Genomic DNA, 22158 nt, shown 5'->3' with positions numbered 1-22158 from the left:
TGTTACCTTGTGAAAGCTATAGGGCATTAGAGGCAGCACTTGTTTAGCTCATAACAGGTCATAAAGTGATGAGTGTGCCTGCCGTTCTTTCAAAAGCACAATTTTTTTTAGGGATTCATTCAGGGGAGAAGACGGAGAAGGTGGGGAGATGCATTCACCAAGAGGTTTCAATTTTCTAAAGAGATTAAAAAAACACATCAATGTTTTTGAGTAACAATAGTAATAAGACCACGGTGCTTATTTGGGTATGGAATAGATGAAAAACAAGCCTGGAACTCCTCTCCTGACCCTGCACACTCCTTTTTTATGCCCGGAGAAGCCCTTCCTGAGGAAGTCCATGTGAAATGCTTGCGGTTACCATAGTGAAGCTCACTTTCCAAAACAAAGGAATTCGTTAGGCCAGTGGTGTACGAGAACGTAAATCTGATAGGCTTGCTAAATGAAAGTAAGAAATACAAAAAGGGAAATAGTAACCAGTGTTATTTTTATTCTTCAAGTGTCTTACTCTGTTGAATATTTATCACCTTTCTCTTATAGAATGTGATGTCAAGAGATTTCCTGAAGAGGGATGGGTAAAATTGCCTTTATTGCGTAGACTGTATAACTGAAGTGGAGAAAGATGAAGTGTCTTGGTGGAGGTTACACAGTGGTAGAGGACCCGCTTCATCCCTCGGGTCTTTCCATCAGACTGTGCTGTTTGCGCTTTCTTGAAAAACTTAGGGTTTCTTTCTTTCAAAAGATGCTTAAGACATGGAAAAGGCTCTCTGTTACCTACACAGGGTAGTTTGGGTTAGTTCGATAAAACATTGGAAATTGAAATTTGCCCCAGAATTTTGTGTTCAGAGTATTTATCTAGGAATCTGAAGGGAACGGGTTTTAATTCTGGAAGAGAAACCTTTCCTTAATTTTAGCCACCAAAACTTCAGAATGAATATGATAATGGACAGGGAAGTAGCGTCGATGAATGGAAAACCCAAGAAGGTGGGTTTCTTTCCAGCTTTGTGTGGCTTTGAGAAGCCAGCTAATTCATCTAAGGGTAACTGGAACGTGAGACTTTCTGATTCAGATTCCTTCTTAACAAGACAGGCTTAGAATATTTCCTGTTTCTTTTTTAGTCACTACACTGGTGGGATGTTGTGTTCCATTTGTAAACACCACTTCTCTATTAAAGCAAAGCATTGTTCTTAATAGTGAAATTGTTATATTAGTAGTACTAATGCTGTTAACATCAGTGACAAAATTGTGCTGGTACTCCGTTATGGTATAATTGCAACTGGTCATTTAGCTTGGAGCATTGAATGTTTGCTCATTGTACCTTAAAATTTAAGTCTTTCACTTTCTTTTAGGGACCTTTTCCCTCTCACCGGATTGCAGCACAGACTGCCAGACCCACTGTCTCATAGACTGCGGGCAGGGACATTACTACGTAGCTGGCAACTGCTTGGAATGTCCGACAGGTTTCTAGTAAGTCTCCTTCCTTATAGATCCCTGCAGAGATCCCAATCCTTTATAGATCCGTGCATCTGTGGCTAAAAGGGCATTTGTATGTGTAGTTGGTGAGAGGCATGTTCCTGTATCTGCACACCACCTGTACTAGCTGATAGGGAATGGAATTCTAAAGAAGAATTCATTTTTTATAACTTTATTATTTTTGATCCAGTTGCCCTGGGGGTCAAGCAGCTCCGAGGAAATGCCCGCTGGGAACAGCCAATGAACTTACTGCTCAAGCAGAGATCACAGCCTGCCGGGTAAGCTGAAGGGCAGGGGAAGAGAGCAAGGGAGTGAAGTAGTACTCTTTGCCTCGACTCCCATGTATTTTGAATCATCTGATTTCAGGCTTCTTCCCAGATTTTGAGGTCTGCTTAGAAATTTTTCAGGAGATGCTTGCACTGTGTTTGGCTTAGAGAAAGCAGGTTGTCCTTCCAGATAGACAGCGAGCAGCTCTCCCTCCATTCATTGTTTATACCACTGACACTAAAAAGCACATGTTGGGAGCTCTCAAGAGCACATAGGCCAGATTTTGACAGCGATCCAAGATCCTTTCTTTCTGGCACTTCTGCCTGAGGGTGTCTGAAACTGCTGGTTTACGTTATTCATGCAAAGAATATGTTTTTGTGGATCTGAAGGTCTTTGTGATCTCACTGCAGGTTTGTCCCAATGGCTGTCTCAGCCTTGAGAGCGGAGGTGGGTGCCGTGCGTGTCCGGATGGTTATTCCTGTGATCCACGTAGTGGTGTGCAGAGGAGCTGCAGTCCTGGGTAGTCCAACTCACCAGAGGGAGAGTTGGAGTGTCGGGCATGTCCAGAGGGATACATCTGCCCAGACGGACAGAGCAGACAGGTACGGAATGAGCATGTGGTATAGTAGATCTAAGACCTTCCACGAGTAGACTGTATTAAGAGAAATAAATACTTCTTATTTAAATTCTGAGATTTTTAGTGCTTCCAGTCACCAGCCACCACTAAACCCTTTAGCTGAGGACCCGGAGAAGCTCGGAGCACTTTTTCTTCTAAAAATTGTCCCTGGAGATTAGAGCTGAAGCAGTGTTGGGAAGGGAGGAGAGAGCAGAGAAGGAGCAGGCACAAGATAGAATGCAGTGCTGGGCTTTTTCCTGACTCAGGCTTGGCTGGGACGCAGCTTTGGGCAGCGATGGCCATCAGACCTTCTGGTAGCACGAATTTGTATTTCTTCCCCTTAGCATTGTTTGGCCGGTCAGCAGCCAAATCCGAGCCACACTCACTGTATAAGCTGCTCTCCTGGTTCTGTCTCAGCTGAAGATGCTCTGCTCTGCCAGCCCTGCCCAGCAGGTAAGTGTGTCTCACGGGCATCTTCTGGAGTCATTAAAACATAGAACTTCAGGAGACTAAAATGACGCTTTGCTCTGGTAGCACTGAGCTGGCAGTATCAGAACAGGGATAGGGTGTCCGTGTCACCGTGGAACTGGAGGTTAAAATATAATTCCTGAGATAAAGCAGATGCTGTTCGGAAGAGTTGGTGAAAAGCAGAGAACGAAAGTGAGAGAACAGGGGGAATCACAACGGCTTGGTTTATGGGGAAGGTCCAGCTGATGTAGCCTTGGGACATAAACGAGTATATCTGGGTGCGCAAGTGCTGCTGAGCCACGAGGGAAGCTTTTGCTTTCTCTTTCCACACAGAAAGCAGTTCTCTCCGTGACTTTTACTGACCATCTGTAAAACTGATTCATACACAGTTACAGCTTCCTCCATTTCAGCGCCTTGATTCACTGGCCATCACAAATGCCCATATATAGCAGGTGTTGTATTCCCAGGTGGCAACTGTAGAATTTAATAAGGGCCCACTGTGGTTTTCTTACCTAATTTCTCTTCCTGCTTGATACTCTCTAAGAAATCCCAATAAGCCCATGTTCAGGAAATCTCTTCAGTGAGAGTGCAAGTTAAGCCATTCCGGTACTGAATGGCCGCTTGGCATAATTTCCCCATAAAGAAAGAGTTTTCTGCAGCATTAAAATCCTGGCGTGTCTCCTACACATCCCAGAGAATGAGTATAAGCCTAGTGAGGATTTGGTAGCCCAGGGTTAGCTTTCTGCTGTGCTTGTTTCCTGTGATAAAGTGTGGTGCTTCGGTATCCCTCCAAGGCCCTCCCCATAAATCCTGTTCCATTCTCAGTGGAAATAGGAAAAGTTTGGTGCTGCAAGTAGCAGCAGTATCACTGATAATTCCCTCCAGGTACCCTTGGACTTTAATTCACATTTCTTAACCCAGGTGATCCCTAGCAAAAGGCCTGATAAGGGAGAGCATGGCATTTCTGTGGATTTGGAAAAGGATGTGTAGTGTCACTACGGGGATGCGGTTGGAGATTTGCAACCCTACCACACTTTTCTCTCCTGTGAGCCCTATACTGGATGTAAAGATGAACTATTTAATGACCAACTCCAGGTGCCTCCTGCAGAGTCACTAAACTCAGTAACTTGATTCTTATGTCGGTAATTAGAATCTCTCTAATAAAATAATAAAGAGTTCCTGTACTCTGGGTGTCTTACCCATTGTCCAGTAGAAGAAGAAACGGAGCAGCTAAAGAGGCTGTGCTAGACCAAGATCTCAGCAGCTTAGATGCAGTTATAATACATCCGTGAGAGAATAGAACAGAGGATTTCTCGTGTTTCCAGTGTCTGGAATGAATAGCAAATAATATATTTCTTGCGGGGTCAGTCATACACGGGAAGCGATGGTGGGTTTGTTGGTGTGTATCTTACTACATTTAGTATTTACTGTGCTCTGTAGAAGGCCAGGAAAGTAATTGTGGCTCCATTAAAAAAAAATCAGGAAATGTTGGCTTCTTTGGAGTTAAGGAAGTATTTATAAATTCTACTTACCACAGGTTAAATATATGCAGAGCGTCCCATGCTGAAATGCTGCGTTAAAATGAGTCCCTCTTCTGTTCTTAAATCTGAGTAAGTTATCCAGCCCAATTGCAAAGCCCTTAGATTGTAAGGAGTTTGAATACCATCACAAGCAGGAGAGGGGCCTGAGGATTCCCAGTGTTCTTTTCCATGATCTGACTGGCTTTAATTATATATAATCTTTGTACTTAGTATTGCGTGCAATGTGAACGAAGTGTCATTGCCATGCTGATACATAGCCATATATTTCAGCAGAGCAGTGGCGCTTTCATGCCACATTAAAATCCTTTTTTCTTCTTTTTTTTTTTTTTTTTTTCACTCTTCAAATATCCATCTGGAGTTTAGTAAAGCATTTGATAATCAAGTTTTACAAAATCTTACTTGGAAAGAGAAATTAATTCTGGCTGGATGTGAGAATTTCATTGCTAAATGGTACAACTGGCAGAAGGATTTTAAGTGAAAGATGCTGGATTAAACTGGGGAAAGGAATGTAGTCCTTAAAGCAGGAACACTTCAGCTGGTCTTTAATCCCCGCGATCTTGGAGAGAGCAGAAGAAATGGAGTAGAAAGAAAGAACAATTAACTCTAATGATACTAACTAATAAAATTAATTTGGATATTTAGCTTAAAATGTCATTGTATGTTTTGAACTAAAAAATGTCATGATGTATTAAACACTTGCATTATCTTTTCCAGCGCAGTTTTACAATAGGAAGAAATCTTTTTAGATGGGAAATTAATGAGAATTTATTTTTCAAATGTTGTCAAAATTTCCAAAACACAAAAAAGTTGGGCTATCTGTAATGTGCTGCTTTTAAATAAGTGACCTGCTCTTTTCTTCCCTTGATTGCATCCATGCGTCTCTGCTTATATTGCAGAACCAAGCAATTTATTATAGTCTCCACAGCAGCTTTGTTTGTATTCCTGAAATGAACATGTTCTTGGATATAAAAACAGTCGATCATTTAAATGGCACCTTTCAACAAACAAGAGCTGACTGAAATGCTGTGGAAATTCTAGATCTCAAGAAAAATGTTCATTCCAAATTAAGCAAACCAAAAAAGAAAACTCCATAACCCCCTTCTTTTTTTTTTTTCTTGTAACAACTTGCCATAAATGCTTAAAATGATGCGTAAACTTGAATGAAGTTTGAAAATGTTACTGAGTTTCAAAACTTTTTATTTTTTGTTATTTAGCTTTAGTAGAAGGTGATGCTCCTAGATTTCTGCCCTGTGCTTCTTGAGCCTTGTCTTTTCTCAGTGTAAACACAGGAAAATCTTTTGTCCCTCGAATGCGGTGACCTTTTGAAAGTTCAAATGCTTTAAACATCTTAAAATGTCTTTTCGGGAGCAGGTTCCCCTGCGTCCTCCACGTAGCCCTTGCCCCAGTGAGGGGCAGTTTAGCTGCTGACAGCTTTGAGCTTAAATACGCTCTAGGAAACGGTGTATTGCTTAACACTTGCATTTCTGAACCACGTGTTTTCTTTTCTCTATAGGTCACTTCTGTTCTGATGGCCTTGCGGTCCCTCCGTGCCCAGCAGGGAGTTTCAAGCCCAAGGAGGGACTTCACACACCCAGCAGAAGCTCCTCATGCTTGCGAGGTCTGTATCGGAAAAGATCTGCATTTTCAACAGTGGGGGTAATAATTCTCACTGTAAAACACACTGTTAAATACATCCTTATGAAGAAGGGGCTGGCAGTTACAGTACTTATCTACTGTAAATAAATACGGTATTTAAATCTGGATGAAATCTGGGTGTTCCTTTCATCCAGTATTTGAATCTGGTTGAATGGAACACACATGGAATCTCCTACGAGTCACCAGATTTGTGGTGAAGTATTCAGGAATTACAAAGGTGTTACATCCAGAAATGCTCGCTATCGACTTATTTCATTGGAACTGCCTTCGTGAATGTGGACCCTGCTATTTAGATACCTGCCCTGTGCAGAGGTTTCGGAGAAGTTGCAATGGAAGGAAAAGGTGATTGTACTTTCAGAACAAGGAAGAAAATCGAGGAGCAATCTGAAATGATGTGCTAAATGTCATCCAGCAGGTCAGCTGTGAAGCCTGAGTCAGCAAGTGGCTGCTGTTAAAGCCTATTCAACTGCATCAGCTTTGTATGCGAGACACTGTTTTTAGCACTATTAGTCCACTCTGAGATGTGTTATGCTGTAGCGTAGAATCATCTTCCAGCTCTTTTATGAGTGGAACAGAGGAGTAACATAATTAAAGTTGACCATACGCTTTCCCTTTGGGAAAGGGGTTTTTCATTTGTGTGTGTTTGAATCAATCACAGTAGTCCTCAGCCTTTGAAACGTACAGCAAGGGGAAATTAGTTTACACATTAGGCAAAACTTTTTTTATTGTAACAGTAAAAAAGCACTGGAATTTATGCCTTCAGAAGCTGTAGAATCCCTGCTCTTAAGAGCTTTTAAAGTGCCAAGTAGACGAAGCAGCGTGTAGTGTTCTGAAATGCATGCAAAGAGGTAGGCACAAGGCTTCCACAGATTTCCAGGTCTATTTCTGTGATGTTTCCTTCTAAATATTTTTGTTTTAGTTTGCTTTTCTAAATCAGTAGAACTTTGTGATTGGGAAAGCTGTTGAAAGTAACTAGATTTTGCAATGTAAAAGGATGGAATAATAGAGCTTTGCTAAAATCTTCTCTGCTACTAAGTCTTTGCTCATGGGAAGGGAGACTGGCTTTTTGCTACTGCAATCACATGTTGCTGAGGTGAGCTCTGCCTGGTTTTGAACGTTGCAGAGCAGCTCAGTGTATCACACAATGGTATAAAAACTGCCTCTTTCTCTATAACACTGCTGTACAAATGGGAACATAGAGTCAGAGGGACATTCAGGGAACGAGCTCAATTCACTAAAGTAAACTTGGGCCCAAGTCCAGAATGTTTTATCCGGTGTCACCAATCACCAGGTGCACTGCGAGAAGCAGAAACCGCTCTGGGTTGCTCAGTTCCTCGTCTCCCTTTACATTTACGGGGCCCTTCCCCTCAGACCGGTACCTGCACTAAGAAAATAATCATCTCCTTCAAATCGAGTCATACTCCTTCAAATCAAGTCATATATTTTCCTGTTTGAGCATTTCTTTTCTAGCAAACAACTCAGCTGCCAAAGCGTCTTGACTGTTGAATGATTTTTTTACTCACCAACTAAGTCTAGGAAATTGCTGCTTTCCGCCCACTACTGAAATTAAAACCAGAAATGCATTTCCATGGTGCAGCAAGGAACAAACCTCACATCTCGTCAAGGCAGCAAAATTCAAGAGACAGGGCCAGTGGCACCTGAACACACACTGTAGAAGCTGCAAAGTAAATTAGATTTTTAAAACTCTTGGTTTAATAATGTGAGCTGTTAACGCTGTGCCTGTACTACTTTATATAATGATGTTGTCAGCTCTCCTAAGGAACACTTGGCAAAGGTAGGACAACGCCTGCTGCAAAATAGACGGGGGATACAGGAATAAACTCTGACAAGCCATAGAATAGTTCAAGTATGCTACCATGAGGTAGGTGATGGCTCGTGTGATATTAAAATATGCCCACCATCTGCACTACAAGGTGTTAAGTGTGATACACCTCAGTGATGCCCAGTTTGTCTGCAGCACATTTATTGCACAGCAAATACTGCAGAATAAATAATACGCTGTAAATCCGTGTCGTGATTGATCTCGTGTAAAATATCCAGGCAGCCACGCTATTAAGTCTGATCTGAACTCCAAAGGGAGGCATTGTCTCCAGAAAGTCAGGCAGGAAATGGAAATTTTATGTCCCTATAGCCAAGTGGCGTGGATTGGGGTTATATCAAATGGCATTCCCGCTGGGTTTGCTGGGGGTGCAGATCTGCAGCATGAAGCTTTTGTCAGCTTAAGGCAATTTTTAAAGGGTCCCACAGCACTGTGAGGTTGCAACCCTCCCTCAGGTGTGTTGATTCAGTTGCTGTGGTCAGAGCTGTGGGATTTTATAGTTTTGAGAAATTAAGATCTTGTCGTATCGAGGTTTTTGAAGCTTGTGTTCATCCGTGCCAAGTGGAGTAAATGTAAGGGGGGAAATGACGAGTTGTTTTTATTTTCCTGAGGGGTGGGAATGAGCAAGTGGGTGGAAAGCAGAGGGAGAGATGGCCCTTGAACTTGTTTGGCACCCTGCGGAATCCTAATCTGGACCTACTCTTCAGTCTGTGGAGGGGGTGGCCTAGATTTTAATAAATCCTGGTCATTTTGGGGGTGCTGTAAGGCTCTGTTCCAGCCTGCAGAGGCACCTACGTACTTGTGTATGCTTGAGCCTTTCCTTGACAAGCACCTGGAAGGCAGCAGGGTTTCGACCTGAAGTACTCCAGGGAGCTATCAGCAGCAGCCCGTGTTTTCCTTTTCCCCCTGAATTGCTCTTTTTGCTTTGTGCTGTTGAAAGGCATGACTCAGGAGGATAGCAACTACTCTTGTACTAAATTTGTGTTTCCTTCTTGCCAAGTTAAACATTTGGGGACATTTTATAATGAAATGCACTTTCTGAACATGGTAGCACCAGTAAGGGATCATTGTTTTATTATGTATTGATCTTACTAGTGATCCTTTATGGTACAATGCAAGCAGCTTTTGTTTAACACAGGGGATTTTAGAGATCATAGCTCAAATTGGTTGTCATTCAAGCAGCTATCCGTGTGTTTGTACTGAATATATCACCGGTCTGCAAAACTAGTTTATCTCTCTATGCTTTCAGAATGCAAACATGGAAAGCACTCAGCTTTCGTGGAAACCCTGGGCTCTCTTACAGCTGAAGCCTAAGCGTTGTGCTTATTAAAATTACCTGCATCAGAGTGTTTTAAGGCTGATGTTTTTGTTTATTTAAAATGTATCTAATTTCTCAGAACACAGTCCAGATGGTTTTACTGCTTCCACCAGCCACTCGACCGCAGTAATATTCGGCTAATCCAATACCACCACCTTCTGGCTTTGCAGTAGCTTCATTGCTGTTACGAAGGAACCTCCATCATACTTCCTTGGTGTGGGTGAAAGCAAAGGAATCATATTTTGTAGGACCCTCTGTTTTGCCAGTAGGTCATGCTCTCTTTGGGAACTTAAATGCCTTCTCTCTCTTTAGGAATTGGATTGTGTTGGAAGAAATACCTGCTGGGTATTTTTGTCCTGCTGGAGCAAGTTGCCCGGTGCCGTGCCAGCCAGGTACATACAATCCTCTCCAAGGACCGGATGAAGCCGCCGATTGCCGAGCCTGCCCAGCAGGGAGAGCTTGTACTCAGACTGGTTCTGAGCATATTTGCTGGTGCTACAGTCACGTCTATGGCTGGTGGCCATAGTGCTGGGGATTGGAGTTTGGACTCCAGGGTTCTCATCTCAGCTAAGGTGAGCTGTCCCATTTTACTCATCAAGAACTTCCCATAAAACAAAAAGATTCTTCTTTTTCTAAGAAAGAACTGAGAGAGGGACAGCAGAAATGAGAATTCTGTCTGTGATACCTTGTCAAAAAATCCAGTGGGGGATTTTCCGTGACTCTATTTCAATCTGTATTCTGAAGTTTGCATTTATGTGCCTATTATTTTAACATATTCATGTATTTTGTATACGTTACTTTGTTTTCTAGGAGACTGTGCTGAGGGATTCTGGTGCCCGAGTAAGAAACCCCCAAGATGGGAGAATCAGGACTTCCTTGTCCTCCTGGTCATTATTGTCCTGAAGGTTGGATGCTTTGCTAAAGCTTAATTTTTTTTAATTCATAGAGAGCATGAGATGGCATTTCCTTACTCTGGTGCAATTATTTTGCCAGGTGCTCTGCTTCTGTTGCAGTGCCCTCCTGGCACGTGGTCTGGCAGTGAAGGTAGAAGGAGTGTGCAGGAATGCCAGCCGTGTCCTGGGGGGTATTACTGCAACAGCTCTGGGCAGAGGGCACCCTCAGGACACTGCAGCCCAGGGTAAGTAGGAGAACATCACACTTATGTACTCTGTGTAAGGAGAGGTGTCCTACAAGGGGTCTTCTTTACCCTCTTGGAATAAAGAGTATTTTCCTGTGTTTGTGGCTGCAGGTACTACTGTGTCACTAAAGCCCAGACCCCAACACCCACTGATGGCCTCTCAGGAGCTCCGTGTCCAGTCAGTCACTTTTGTCCTCTTGGATCCGGGAGTCCAGCCCCGTGCCCCCCTGGCTCCCACATGCCGCACACCCACGGAGAGCAGTGCTATCCTTGCCCAGTGGGTGAATTCTGTGTCTCTGGTGAGAAGCCACAGCTGTGTCCCCAGGGTGAGTTATGGTTCCCACTTAGATGTCTAGTTTGTCTTTGATTTTCTAGAGCAGATTCTGATCTTTCCTTTCTTTTCCAGGGTATTTCTGTCCCGAGGGCACAGCTCTTCCGATTGCTTGTCTGGCCGGGTCCTATAACCCTTCACAAAGGCAAGCCAGCTGCCTCCCCTGTCCTGAAGGGTAAGAGTCAGACAGTGAGCTTAGTGTTGTGTGTATACTAGTATTATAATGTAACTATTGGAAATATACTAATATTATAATATAACTATTGGAAATTTTTTATCCAGTGATCACGGAGCAGTGTGTGGTGGGAAAATGACTTCATTTACTACTGAAAAGCACTTTGAGAAGGAAGCAGAGCAACTATTGAGCTCTGTTAAGCAACACTGTATAATTGATTATGGGACCAGGCAAAGTCCTAAACCCAGGTACAGCTACACTGGAAGGGAAGGCTGTTCAGAGCAAGGAAACCATTGGCACCATAGACTTTTTTCACGTCTGAAATAATAGATGGTTCCCTTGGCAACAGGCTGGCAGAGGCCTGTTGAAAGGGAAGAGAATCTTGTGTATCACCTGATGCCGAATCTGGTTTTTCCTTGGGGGATTCATCTCCAATTACTGACTGTTTGGATTTGACCTTGTTTAACTTGTACAAGTTGATGAATCACAGCCTGGATGTGTTATGACTCAAGTTAAGAAAATTATGTCTCTGTGGCTTTTACAATTATGCCATCAATTTGGCATACGAGGAAACAACTAATAATGTAGTAATATGCATAAATAGGTCTCTTTTGTGGTCAGCACAGTGCAGCAGCCACATTAGACCATTTAGTCTCACCATTAAGTCATTATTCAGGTACTCGTGGATAGTATATTGCTAGAAAATGTGTTTTTTTAATGTCTTTTTTTTTTCCCCATCCTTTTTTTTTTTTTTTTTAATCTCTCTTTGGACCAGCTGCTTCTGCCCCAAAAATTCCTCTTCCTTTTTGGAGAACGAATGTTCAGCCGGCCACTACTGCCCTCCCGGTACTGCTTCTGCAACTCAGTTCCCGTGTCCTCAGGGGACTTACAACCCACAGCCTGGAAGCAGCCTGATGTCTCGCTGCACCCCCTGTGACCCAGGTAACCAGCAAATAAGCATCTCTCAGGCTGAGGACAGGAGAATGTATGAAAATGTGTCTTGAACATTCCTGACCTTCAGCGGATGAACTGTGTAAGGACATAGCCTGTTCTCTGAAGTATGTTTCTGCTTTTTTCTGCTGGTACTAATGTCATGGCATTAGTAATGCCTCAGGGCATTACTGTGTGCTTGCAGGGCACCCACGCGTTACAGGACCCTGTTTGTCTGGGTTCTACTGCAGCAGAGGTGTTTCTAGTCCCACACCTACAGATGGTCTTCTGGGGAATGCATGCCCCAAGGGAAATTACTGTCCTCTGGGCTCTGCCTTTCCACAGCCGTGTCCTCCTGGTTATTATAGCAACTCAACTGGGAATACTGGGATTGAGGACTGTCTCCTGTGTGATGCAGGTACAGTATGAAAGGAAGGGCTAACGAGATTCTAGCCAGTCACCAGCATTTCTAGGGCTTCTGAGAAACTTTGTGGTAGGCAATCATCAACTGCTTTCTTGGAGAGAGATGTTAAGCGCAGCATAAAAAGACTGAATCTGCCGCTTTTCCACATAAGAGGATACTCACGGTGAGGCACAAGCTTCTGTGCTGTTCCACTAGATGCTTTTTTACTTAGAGATGATCCAAAGAGTGCTGTTTGCTTAGTTGTGTGTGCTCTGTACTTGCCCAGTGAAAGCATCTCCAGAAGAACAGGTGTGGGCGACATCAGACATGATGCTTCAGTGATTATTTTCTTGTTATGTACTTAGTATTGTCTGTCTTGTGTGGCCAGTATCATTATGGTCCTTTTTGTTGTCCCTCTTCAGGGTACTACTGCAATGGGACTGGACTTGTGTCTCCAACTGGATTATGTGAGGCTGAATTCTACTGTAGTGGAGGAGCCATTTCTTCTAAACCTCCCAGGGTAAGCTGTGCTGGTGATGTAAATAGTGTAAAATGTCATATCCGTGGAACTGAAGACCATAAGGTCACCTTATTGCCTCAGATTAAACTCTTCCTTACCACATGATCTTCTTGGTCAGTCCATCTGGAGAGTGAAAGGGGCGGAGAGAGCAAAATACACCTGGCCTTTTTTCAGCTGTTACATCTAAAAGCTGACCAAAAATAGTTTTATCTTTGCATATTGATGCCACAGAGCAGAGTGGAATGCCTTATCAGATTAAAATTACAGCTTTTAGGGAGTGCATGGGTTTGATTAGAATACTGCATCTGCCAGCCCTCCTCCTAGGCAAAATGCAATAAGAATTTTTAAAGATGATGACTTGATAAGACACAGGGTTTATGCCACAACTCTCTGCGGGCTACGGATGAAGAAAGGGTGGTGTTGGCTTCCAAATGGCTGGCCCAGCGAGATTTGTTAAGGGCAGAATTCTGATCCCTTATTTTGGAAAAGGGATAGGTGTGCAGCCTTAAGGACTGAGGGATGAGCACAGAATCCCTCAGTCTAATGTCAGTTCTCTTCTCCACTAGAATCTGACATAGATCTTTTTGCAATGCCACCCTCGTGAGTTTATAGACTGTAACTGTGGTGTTCTTCTTCAAAGACAACAGTCAGTGGAGGACCGTGTCCACCTGGACACTACTGTGTTGTGGGGAGCACCAGAGCCCGGCCGTGCCCTGCAGGGAGTTACAGCCCATCTTGGAGCATGGCACAGTGTCTGGAGTGCCCAGAGGGCTTTTACTGCACAGTGGCTTCCACAAACTACACGGATTGCCCTGCAGGTGGGTCTGATGGCACCTACCCACTCGTTCTGGGAAATTGTGTTTAAGAGATGAGCAGATACCTTTGCGGCTTTTTGGAGTAGATTTATCATTGGACTGGGTTGCACGAGGCATGAACCTCTTCCAGTGGACACATCAGTCACCTTGGTCAAAGCAGTTTGGGATTCAGTTCCCATCTGATTGTGGAAAATGGTAAATCGAGCAAGCAGTTTTGACAGTAGACCTTTATCACACACTTTGAGATCTTCTCATTAAAAAACTGCATGCTATTAAAGCTATTGCTAATCCTCAGCCCTGATCAGCTTTGTTTTATGCAGCCAGTGTGACGTAGCTATTAGAGAGTAGTGCTAAATTGCAAGATGGACCCATCATCGTAGCTCGGGATCAGTCCTTCTCAGAAAAAGACGAAGAGAACGCTGTATCTGCAGGTTCAGGATTCTTCCCACGCTATTACCAGCATTTGCTAACCTTCATAAAACCTGTCTTTTCTTTCCTAGGTCACTATTGCCCCAGGAATACACAGTTTGCCACACAGTATTGTTGTCCCTGTGGAACCTATAGTGAAGCTTTAAATATCTGGGATGCTTCCAAGTGCCAGCTGTGTTCTCCTGGAAGGGTCTCTTCCAAGCCGGGTTTAGCAAGACTGGATGGACTGTGCATGCCTGGATGGTTTTGTCCGCCTGGATCCACATCAAGCAAACCAGTGTTTCCTGGAAATTACACTGGTACGAAGGGAAACAATAAAGATAAAGTGTGATGGTGATTATTATCGAGGAGGTGGTTATTACAGAGTCGTCACCCAAAGGGACTTGGCCAGGTTCAGGGTGGCAGACTTTCCCTTTTTACTTTCCTTGATTCAGTGCTCTGGGTCTGCCCTTCCTGAACTCTTTAGGTAAGATAGAGTGCTTGCAATTTTTATGTTTCAGCTCAGTCTGTGTCTTTTCCATTAGCAGGCACAACAGCTTCAGCTTCTGGGTCTGTTGGGTTGTGCCAAGGACCTTTTGTCCTGCTAGTTCATTTCTTCCTCTGCCCTGCACTCCAGGTAGGAGAAGGCTCTTTCCTCCTGCACAAGTTTATTGGGTTGGGCTGGGTTTTTTATACATTTGTACTCTTTTCCCTTTTGCTAAGATCAGTGGGTGGTCCCGGTCTTGTGCTGTGACTGTTTGGTGCTGGCGTCTTTTAAATGATGTCCTTGCTTCTGCCCTCTGCTTCAGGTTTGTCCTGTGCAACTGCAGAGCTCGCAGCTCTGTCAGGTCCTTGCGAGGCTGGCTTCTACTGCACAGGGAGCTCCACGCTCCCAAACCCCATGGATGGAGCAGTGGGGAACATTTGTCCTCGAGGCCACTTTTGTCCTGCAGGGAGTTCTTCTCCATCTCCATGTCCCCCAGGTAGGTTTGATGGCAGCTGCTGCATGCTATCGTTTCTGTTCCCAGAGCCCAGAGAGCTGCTGAGCTTCTCCATGGCTGAGTCCATGCCTTTATGTTCCCCAAGGGACAACTGCTATTGACACAACAGCTCAGCCTCTAATCCAGGGCTGCTGTGTTGGAAACGTCAGTCTTAAATGTGCATTCAAAGAGTCATTGCCAAACTGCCTCTGGAGCCTCTCTCTGTGGCCTCTGTGCTGCTGGGGGTGTGTGTGTGTGTGTGTGAAGCTCTTTGTGGAGCCCTCCTGAATGAAAGTTCACAAAGCCAAGCACAGATAAGAGCCTCTGCCACCCTCCTTGCACTGTGAGAGCTGTCCTTTAACATCACCGTTAATGAGACAAAGTGTTAAGCTGAATAAGAAAGATTGTGGAATATGTGTTTCTTTCCTGGGTAAAATCTGTAGTTACATTAAGCAAGTGATTGCACTGCTCAGACCAGAAATAAATGGGAATTCACCTCAGCCAGCGCTCAGGACCACTGTCCCTCAGACCTCTCTTATAAGGAGGGCTGTCATCTACTGTCCTAAGGGAGTGCTGGGGACTTCACTCCCTTTGAATTCCTTCCTAACCAACATCCTTTTATCATCTTCTGCAAGAGGTAGCTGGGGCTAGTGTAGCTGGAAAGCTACTGTGTGACCAGCTTGTGCTTCTCTCCGTAGCCACTTCCAGCAGCGTCTAGGATGAGGGGAGAATGTGCTTTTTGGTGGCTTTATATTTTCAGGCTCCTTTTTGGCTCATCGTGGTGGCCAGTCAGCACAGGACTGCCAGGCCTGCGTCCCAGGGAGGCTCTGTTCTCAGCGAGGTCAGAGCTCCCTGGCGGGCTTGTGTAAAGAAGGATGGTTTTGCCCAGAGGGCTCTGTGTCAGGCCAGCATTCAGGTAGGAATTCAGGGGTTGTTCTTTACCTATAGGAGTTGCAGTGGCAAGATGATGTTAAAGTCTGCCGTTACTTACAGTTTCAAGTTATGTTCAGAAATGGCTAGCTATGTAAATTAAAAAATGTTTGCTAAAAATTATTCCAAGCAACACAGGTTAAGTAGTGGGTAATTGTATGTAAATATAGCAGGAAAAATAGGGGATCTTATCAAAGCAAAATATCCCAAGAGGAGTTTATTCCTTGTGATATTTTCATCTTTGATAAAGCAATGCTTTTAACAAAACCAGGGATTTTTTTTGTTCTTTATAAGGCTTTTATCTCATTAAATCTTCCGTATTTGTAGTGATGCTTCCTCTAATGGCAGCTGTTCAGGACATAAGCAGACCAGTGATGTTAGAAGTGTATTTCTTTTTTTGCTCCTAGACTGTTTGTGTCCTGGGGGTTGCTATTGCCCCACTGGCAGCCCAGAGCCCATACAGTGTCCCTCTGGAAAATATCAGGACCAGGCTGGTAAAAGCCACTGTGAAACTTGCCCAGCAGGAACGTAAGTGAAAGGGATTTTGCTCCTTCCTCTTGATGCTTTTCTTAGGAATTAGCATCTGTATTTCCCTTTGCCTTAGGCTGCTCTGTCTCTTGTATCCTTTATTATAAAAGGCTGTTTTTCATGTTTCTGTTTTTGTATCACCTTTCCCTTTATTATGTCATTTTCTGTACTGCAACCACTGTATCATAGAAAGTCCATCCTGGTAGGTCAGTCTGCTGGGATGGACAAAACGACCCTGAAATGTTGCATCTCACCTTCTCAGCTCTCCATTTGTTTCCTTTCAAGTAATTAGCTTTCTTTTTATTGTGTAGTCTTAGACGGCCACTGTCATGCAGAAAGTGCATCTTAATCTCTAGCAGAAGAGAAGGAGAGCATGGGCTGAGGCAAGACTTGGGGTTGGTTTTTTTTTTGGTAGGTTCTGTGCCCCAGAAGACCACCCAGCTGATCTCCAAGAGAACTTCTCACAAGGTGTGGTCAAGCCAATAGAATGTCCAGCAGGATATTACTGCCCATCGGGAACAAGAGCTGCCAATCAGTACCCGTGCCCAGAGGGCACCTACAGTAACCAAACTGGAGTGGGAAATCCCAGGGAGTGCAAGCCTTGTCCTGGAAGCACGTTTTGTGCCAGTGCAGGTAGGAATCACCTGTGGATTAAATACAAATCTAGGATGTTTTGTATCTAGGAGAACCAAAAAGTTCCATCAGCTTCTGTCTGGAGTTCATGTGACTTCTAAGAAGCATTTGAAGTGGTCTCTGGCACCCCTTGGGTAGAGATTCTTTGTGATTACTTTAAAGATTTTACAAGCTGTCTTTTGTAACATTTTAATTAGAGGCAGATTAAGGCGTTTTTGTTCTAGCAAATGTTATGAAACCAAAAGCCAAGCCGCGTGGATTCTAGGACTTCTCGTGGTTGTCTCGTAGTGGAAAGAGAGGTGCTGCTCAGCCCCATCTGTAAAGGTGATGGAGAAAACTGTTTAGGCCTTTATCTGGTTTATCAGTAGTGTAAGTAAATACGGAGAGCGTAGATGGAGCTTTTAACTAACAGAGCTAGTCACAGGCGAAATCATTGTGATGACAAGGCTTGTCTGGTTTGTTTAGTGCAGAAGCTGTGATTTCTGTAATGCCACTGGCTTATTTGAATTTATGTTCTTTTTCTTTAGGACTCTCGTCCCCAAGCGGTCCTTGTTTGCCTGGGTATTACTGCACTTCGAAGGCCCGTATACCCAATCCTGTCAATGATGAGACAGGCAGCCTTTGCCCAGCAGGCCGTCACTGCCCACCTGGCAGCAGCAAGCCAGAGCTATGTCCCACTGGCACGTTCTTACCTCGGTCTGGGATGGTTTACCGTAATGCCTGTCTGCCCTGCCCTGGGGGGAAGTTCTGCCAAGGAGAAGGCCTGGCCATGGTTTCTGGTGCGTATTACGTGCATCTAACATCTTTTTTGTCTCCTACTTTAAACTTCTTTATGTTTTCTGGTTGCCTAAGCATAATGCCGAAGCTTTTCTTTCTTGCAGGAACATGTTACGCCGGATATTTCTGTGATCTTGGATCCACACAACCAGATCATAAGCATTGCCCCCCCTGGCTTCTACTGTCCCGAAGGCTCTGAATCCCCGATCCCATGCAGCCCTGGAAGCTTCAACTCCGAGAGTGGAAAATGGCAGTCGACAGACTGTCAGCTCTGCCCAGCTGGATACTTCTGCACTGGTGAGTCTCTGATGATGTGTTTGGCAACTGGGGGGTTGCACAATGCAAGTTAAGATACCCACTACAGCTTTATTTCTTACAAGCTTGTCCTTAGCAGATACAGGAAGAACAAACTCAAAGTGCCACACATCCCTTTTGGTCAGCGACAGTTTCTGCAGGATGTGCAGTAAATATAAATGCTGCAAATCATTTGTCTTCCCCAACTCCTGTTGGGTTATCAGTAGCAGTCTCAGGTCACCCATAACAATTATTGCTATTACACCTTTTTTCTTCCTTGACTCAGCCACCTCTTCTAGATGCCTCATATGTCTTCCACCTCTCAGGGAAACAAAATATCCTGGCAAACAAGTGCTTGGCACTGGCTAGCAGCCAGGGTCTCCGCTCCTAGACAGCTGCTCCTTCTCGGAGGTTCTCACCATCTGTCTGTACAAGATGTTTATTTGCTTCCCCCAGCACTGAAATATTTGCGGTCACACTGACAGTAACAGAGTGACCCATCACCTTCCATGATACAAAGAGGGTTTTTCTTTCTCAGGGGAGGAACTGAAGCAACAGGGAGGAAATGACTGAGCTCACATGAGTCTGTACCAGAGCTGGGACCGCATCAGAGAGCCTCAGAAACACAGTTGAGCATTTTATTTGGAAGGTAAGGGTTTCTATTGCCTTTGATCTAGCAAAGGAAAAGGAAAGGCTTTCTTTTGTTGTTGTGGAGCTGGGCAAAACCAATTCTGAAGTACCATGTTCTTCAAGCTACCACTGCCCACCTGGCCAGGCTGCCGTCTGTTCCCCATCACTGTCCACAAGGCTTTTAGTGCCCCATGGGATCTGCTTTTCCTGTGAGAATGGGACATATCAGTCACAGGAGAGGAAGGGCTTTTGGGACCCCAGCCCAACAGGACTCTTCTGTGAACAATCTAACAAAAGTGAGGAGTCTGGAGTACTGTGATAAGAAGGGTTTCCCTGTCACTAAGGGCTGAGTCTTCCTGTTAGACTCGGTGGAACAAAAAAGGGTTTCGAATGGCATCACTTAAGGTTCTACTAAGTCAATATTACATGGATTGGACTGGACAGGGAGGTAGATCAGTTTCTGCTAAGAATGGAAGTCAGAGCAGATTTCAAAGAATATGAGGTTGAGGGGAAGAAATAGGCTGAAGCCACATCTTTCTCCGCTCTGGGGAAAAAATCCATTCCCAGGAAAATACAACTAACAAAGATATTTCTGTGCCGCAGCTCATGCAGGCAAAAAAAAACGCCCAAGAAATATGGCTGCACAGGTGGGATTGAACTCCCTAGATGGGATTACTCTAGTAGGCAGCTCTTTTCTTAGACATCTATATCCAAGCTAGTTTGCTCACTCTGTAGTCAGTGGAGAGAAAGAGGCACTTCTGAGGTGCAATTTATCTTTTTCATTTTAGATGTCTGCTTTCGGATGAGATGAATTGCATTTGAAGTGCATTTCCTCTGGAAGTGCTGTTTCTTTCCAATTACTGCATTGGGAATCTGAACAACTAAATGAGTACTCGGGATGAATCCAGTGTCCTGCATGTAGATGAAGTCACAGGGGAGGAGGAGTGCCTGTGTTGACAGAGAATGGCATTGCCTGTCACCTCTCATAATATCTCCTACGCAAGATGCAGTTCTTTGTATCCTAGGTTCTGGAGCACGTACTCGTGAGCTGTGTCCTGCTGGGTACTTCTGTCTGCCAGGTACCAACTTCAGTACAGAGCATCTGTGTCCCAAGGGTACCTTTGGCCCCAGGACTGGTGCCACTGGTGAGTCTGACTGGGAGCCCTGCCCAGCAGGTGAGTGGGGGCTTGGCACAAGAAACCCAGGGGGACATACATGGGAAGGTTGGGGAAAATATGACTTCTTCCTTCATCTTATTGACTCCTCTGCTGATCTTCTGTGCAGGCCCTCACACTGAGATAGCTTTTCTGTTCGTTTTAGGCATGTATTGCTCAGCACCAGGTCTGCCACAGCCTTCTGGATTTTGCCATTCAGGTTATCGTTGTGCCAAGGGAGCCATCAGCCCAGCTCCCTTCAAACCCAGGATGAGTGAGTGCCAGGGGGCAGCACGGCATTCCTAGTGACTCCTGGGAACAAGGACTGGACCTTCACAACCTTGTAGCTCCTGGTGTAACGTTTTCCCAGCATTACTGCTCTGTATGGGGCTGCTCATGTCTTTTACTGCTGCCCTAGAGAGCTCCTCAAATGTGATGACATGCTGCTCTTAATGTCTGATGGAATATGTTGCTGCCTACTAATAAATTCTGGCCAGACCTCCATTTCTGTAGATTGCACCTCCAAAAGATGGCATCAGGGATAAGGTAGCCTGCCTCAGCAGCCAGTACCTTTTTTTATTCTAGCTGTGGTTGGAATAAAATTTAGTTTCAGTGGGAGCAAACTTGTAGGACTCGGCTCTTATGTGTCCTTTCCAGAACCTGCCTCTGTAGTACATTGTGCTAAATCTTCTTTCAATAACACTTTTTCTCTCCTTCTCTGTATTTTCCTGATACAGGTGGAATCTTCCAGCCTTGATCTGCCTAGTAATGACATCTGTCCTGCGGGGCATTTCTGCCCCAGTGGTACTGGGTATCCTGTGCCCTGTCCTCCTGGATCCTTCTCTACGGTGGTGGGCCTGGAGGCAGAGGAGCAGTGCCAGCCCTGCCCGGCCGGACATTATTGCAGCGGGGCAGGATTGTCTGATCTGGCCCAGACATCGCTGTGTAACGCAGGGTGCAGTGAGACAGTCACTTGGGAGTGGGAAAATAGAGCTATAGCAGGATTGCTACAGGTTATAGTAGAGGGACATCCAAACTAGAAGATACTGGGCCTGAATATTTCTTGCTGAATGCCTTGTGTGCAAAAATTAATAAAACCTTGAAGACTTTGTTCTTGGCCCTTTGGGTCAGCTATACAGCATCTACTTCGTGATCTCAGTAGGTGTTTCTGAGCGATTCCTTTTCCCTTTGTGTTTGCCTGACATTCTGTTTCAGCCTTATACATGTATTTTCACTGTTTTCACCATAGGTTTAGTGTATTATCAATCCCTTCTTTAGCCTCAACATCACTAATAAATTCTGGCCAGACCTCCATTTCTGTAGATTGCACCTCCAAAAGATGGCATCAGGGATAAGGTAGCCTGCCTCAGCAGCCAGTACCTTTTTTTATTCTAGCTGTGGTTGGAATAAAATTTAGTTTCAGTGGGAGCAAACTTGTAGGACTCGGCTCTTATGTGTCCTTTCCAGAACCTGCCTCTGTAGTACATTGTGCTAAATCTTCTTTCAATAACACTTTTTCTCTCCTTCTCTGTATTTTCCTGATACAGGTGGAATCTTCCAGCCTTGATCTGCCTAGTAATGACATCTGTCCTGCGGGGCATTTCTGCCCCAGTGGTACTGGGTATCCTGTGCCCTGTCCTCCTGGATCCTTCTCTACGGTGGTGGGCCTGGAGGCAGAGGAGCAGTGCCAGCCCTGCCCGGCCGGACATTATTGCAGCGGGGCAGGATTGTCTGATCTGGCCCAGACATCGCTGTGTAACGCAGGGTGCAGTGAGACAGTCACTTGGGAGTGGGAAAATAGAGCTATAGCAGGATTGCTACAGGTTATAGTAGAGGGACATCCAAACTAGAAGATACTGGGCCTGAATATTTCTTGCTGAATGCCTTGTGTGCAAAAATTAATAAAACCTTGAAGACTTTGTTCTTGGCCCTTTGGGTCAGCTATACAGCATCTACTTCGTGATCTCAGTAGGTGTTTCTGAGCGATTCCTTTTCCCTTTGTGTTTGCCTGACATTCTGTTTCAGCCTTATACATGTATTTTCACTGTTTTCACCATAGGTTTAGTGTATTATCAATCCCTTCTTTAGCCTCAACATCACACTTGCTGAAAAATTGACCTGCACGTCCTTTTTTTCCTTCTGTGTTTTATCTCTTTTCCCACGAGGTGGTGCAATAACCAGGGACAAGGTGGCAGGTCCACTACAGAAGCTCGGTTTATTTTATCTGTGAAAGACAACCTTAGAAGTAATTTTGCTGTAGCGTAAAGAGATTTCATAAGGAATGATTTATGCTACCAGATGGCTCTTGAATCTAGTGGAAAAAATCATAACGAAAT

At 44.5% G+C, this 22158-nt stretch overlaps 2 protein-coding genes across 11 annotated transcripts in view; both read left to right on the top strand.

Annotated features, from left to right (window-relative positions):
• The window catches only part of LOC106887814, a 16849-nt gene extending 14461 nt beyond the window's left edge, over window positions 1-2388 (top strand). The window contains exons 10-11 of the mRNA XM_014941559.1: window positions 1661-1748; window positions 2148-2388. Coding sequence (XP_014797045.1) covers window positions 1661-1748; window positions 2148-2388 — 329 coding nt within the window. The remainder of the gene's footprint in view (window positions 1-1660; window positions 1749-2147) is intronic.
• Window positions 1345-21101, top strand: LOC106887819 (neurogenic locus notch homolog protein 4-like). 10 transcript variants are annotated; one of them, XM_014941565.1, is made up of 24 exons: window positions 1345-1464; window positions 1661-1748; window positions 2148-2339; window positions 5876-5980; window positions 9489-9748; window positions 9987-10081; window positions 10170-10314; window positions 10426-10640; window positions 10721-10820; window positions 10928-11068; window positions 11596-11762; window positions 11956-12168; window positions 12576-12673; window positions 13314-13491; window positions 13989-14216; window positions 14442-14533; window positions 14706-14879; window positions 15637-15792; window positions 16750-16967; window positions 17495-17746; window positions 17849-18041; window positions 18577-18687; window positions 19457-19813; window positions 20560-21101. In XM_014941565.1, the coding sequence occupies exons 6-19, from the start codon at window positions 10033-10035 to the stop codon at window positions 16777-16779; spliced, it is 1986 nt and encodes a 661-aa protein (XP_014797051.1). In that variant the 5' UTR covers window positions 1345-1464; window positions 1661-1748; window positions 2148-2339; window positions 5876-5980; window positions 9489-9748; window positions 9987-10032; the 3' UTR covers window positions 16780-16967; window positions 17495-17746; window positions 17849-18041; window positions 18577-18687; window positions 19457-19813; window positions 20560-21101. The 10 variants fall into 10 exon arrangements, with proteins under 10 accessions (XP_014797051.1, XP_014797059.1, XP_014797052.1 ...); XM_014941573.1 differs by having other exon boundaries at window positions 19457-19843; XM_014941566.1 differs by having other exon boundaries at window positions 14445-14533; window positions 19457-21101.
• Window positions 21102-22158: the final 1057 nt, after the last annotated feature.

Source organism: Calidris pugnax, unplaced genomic scaffold, assembly GCF_001431845.1.
Source record: "Calidris pugnax isolate Ruff unplaced genomic scaffold, ASM143184v1 scaffold97, whole genome shotgun sequence".
Classification (NCBI taxonomy): domain Eukaryota; kingdom Metazoa; phylum Chordata; class Aves; order Charadriiformes; family Scolopacidae; genus Calidris; species Calidris pugnax.
This window is presented reverse-complemented; position numbering and strand designations above follow the sequence as displayed.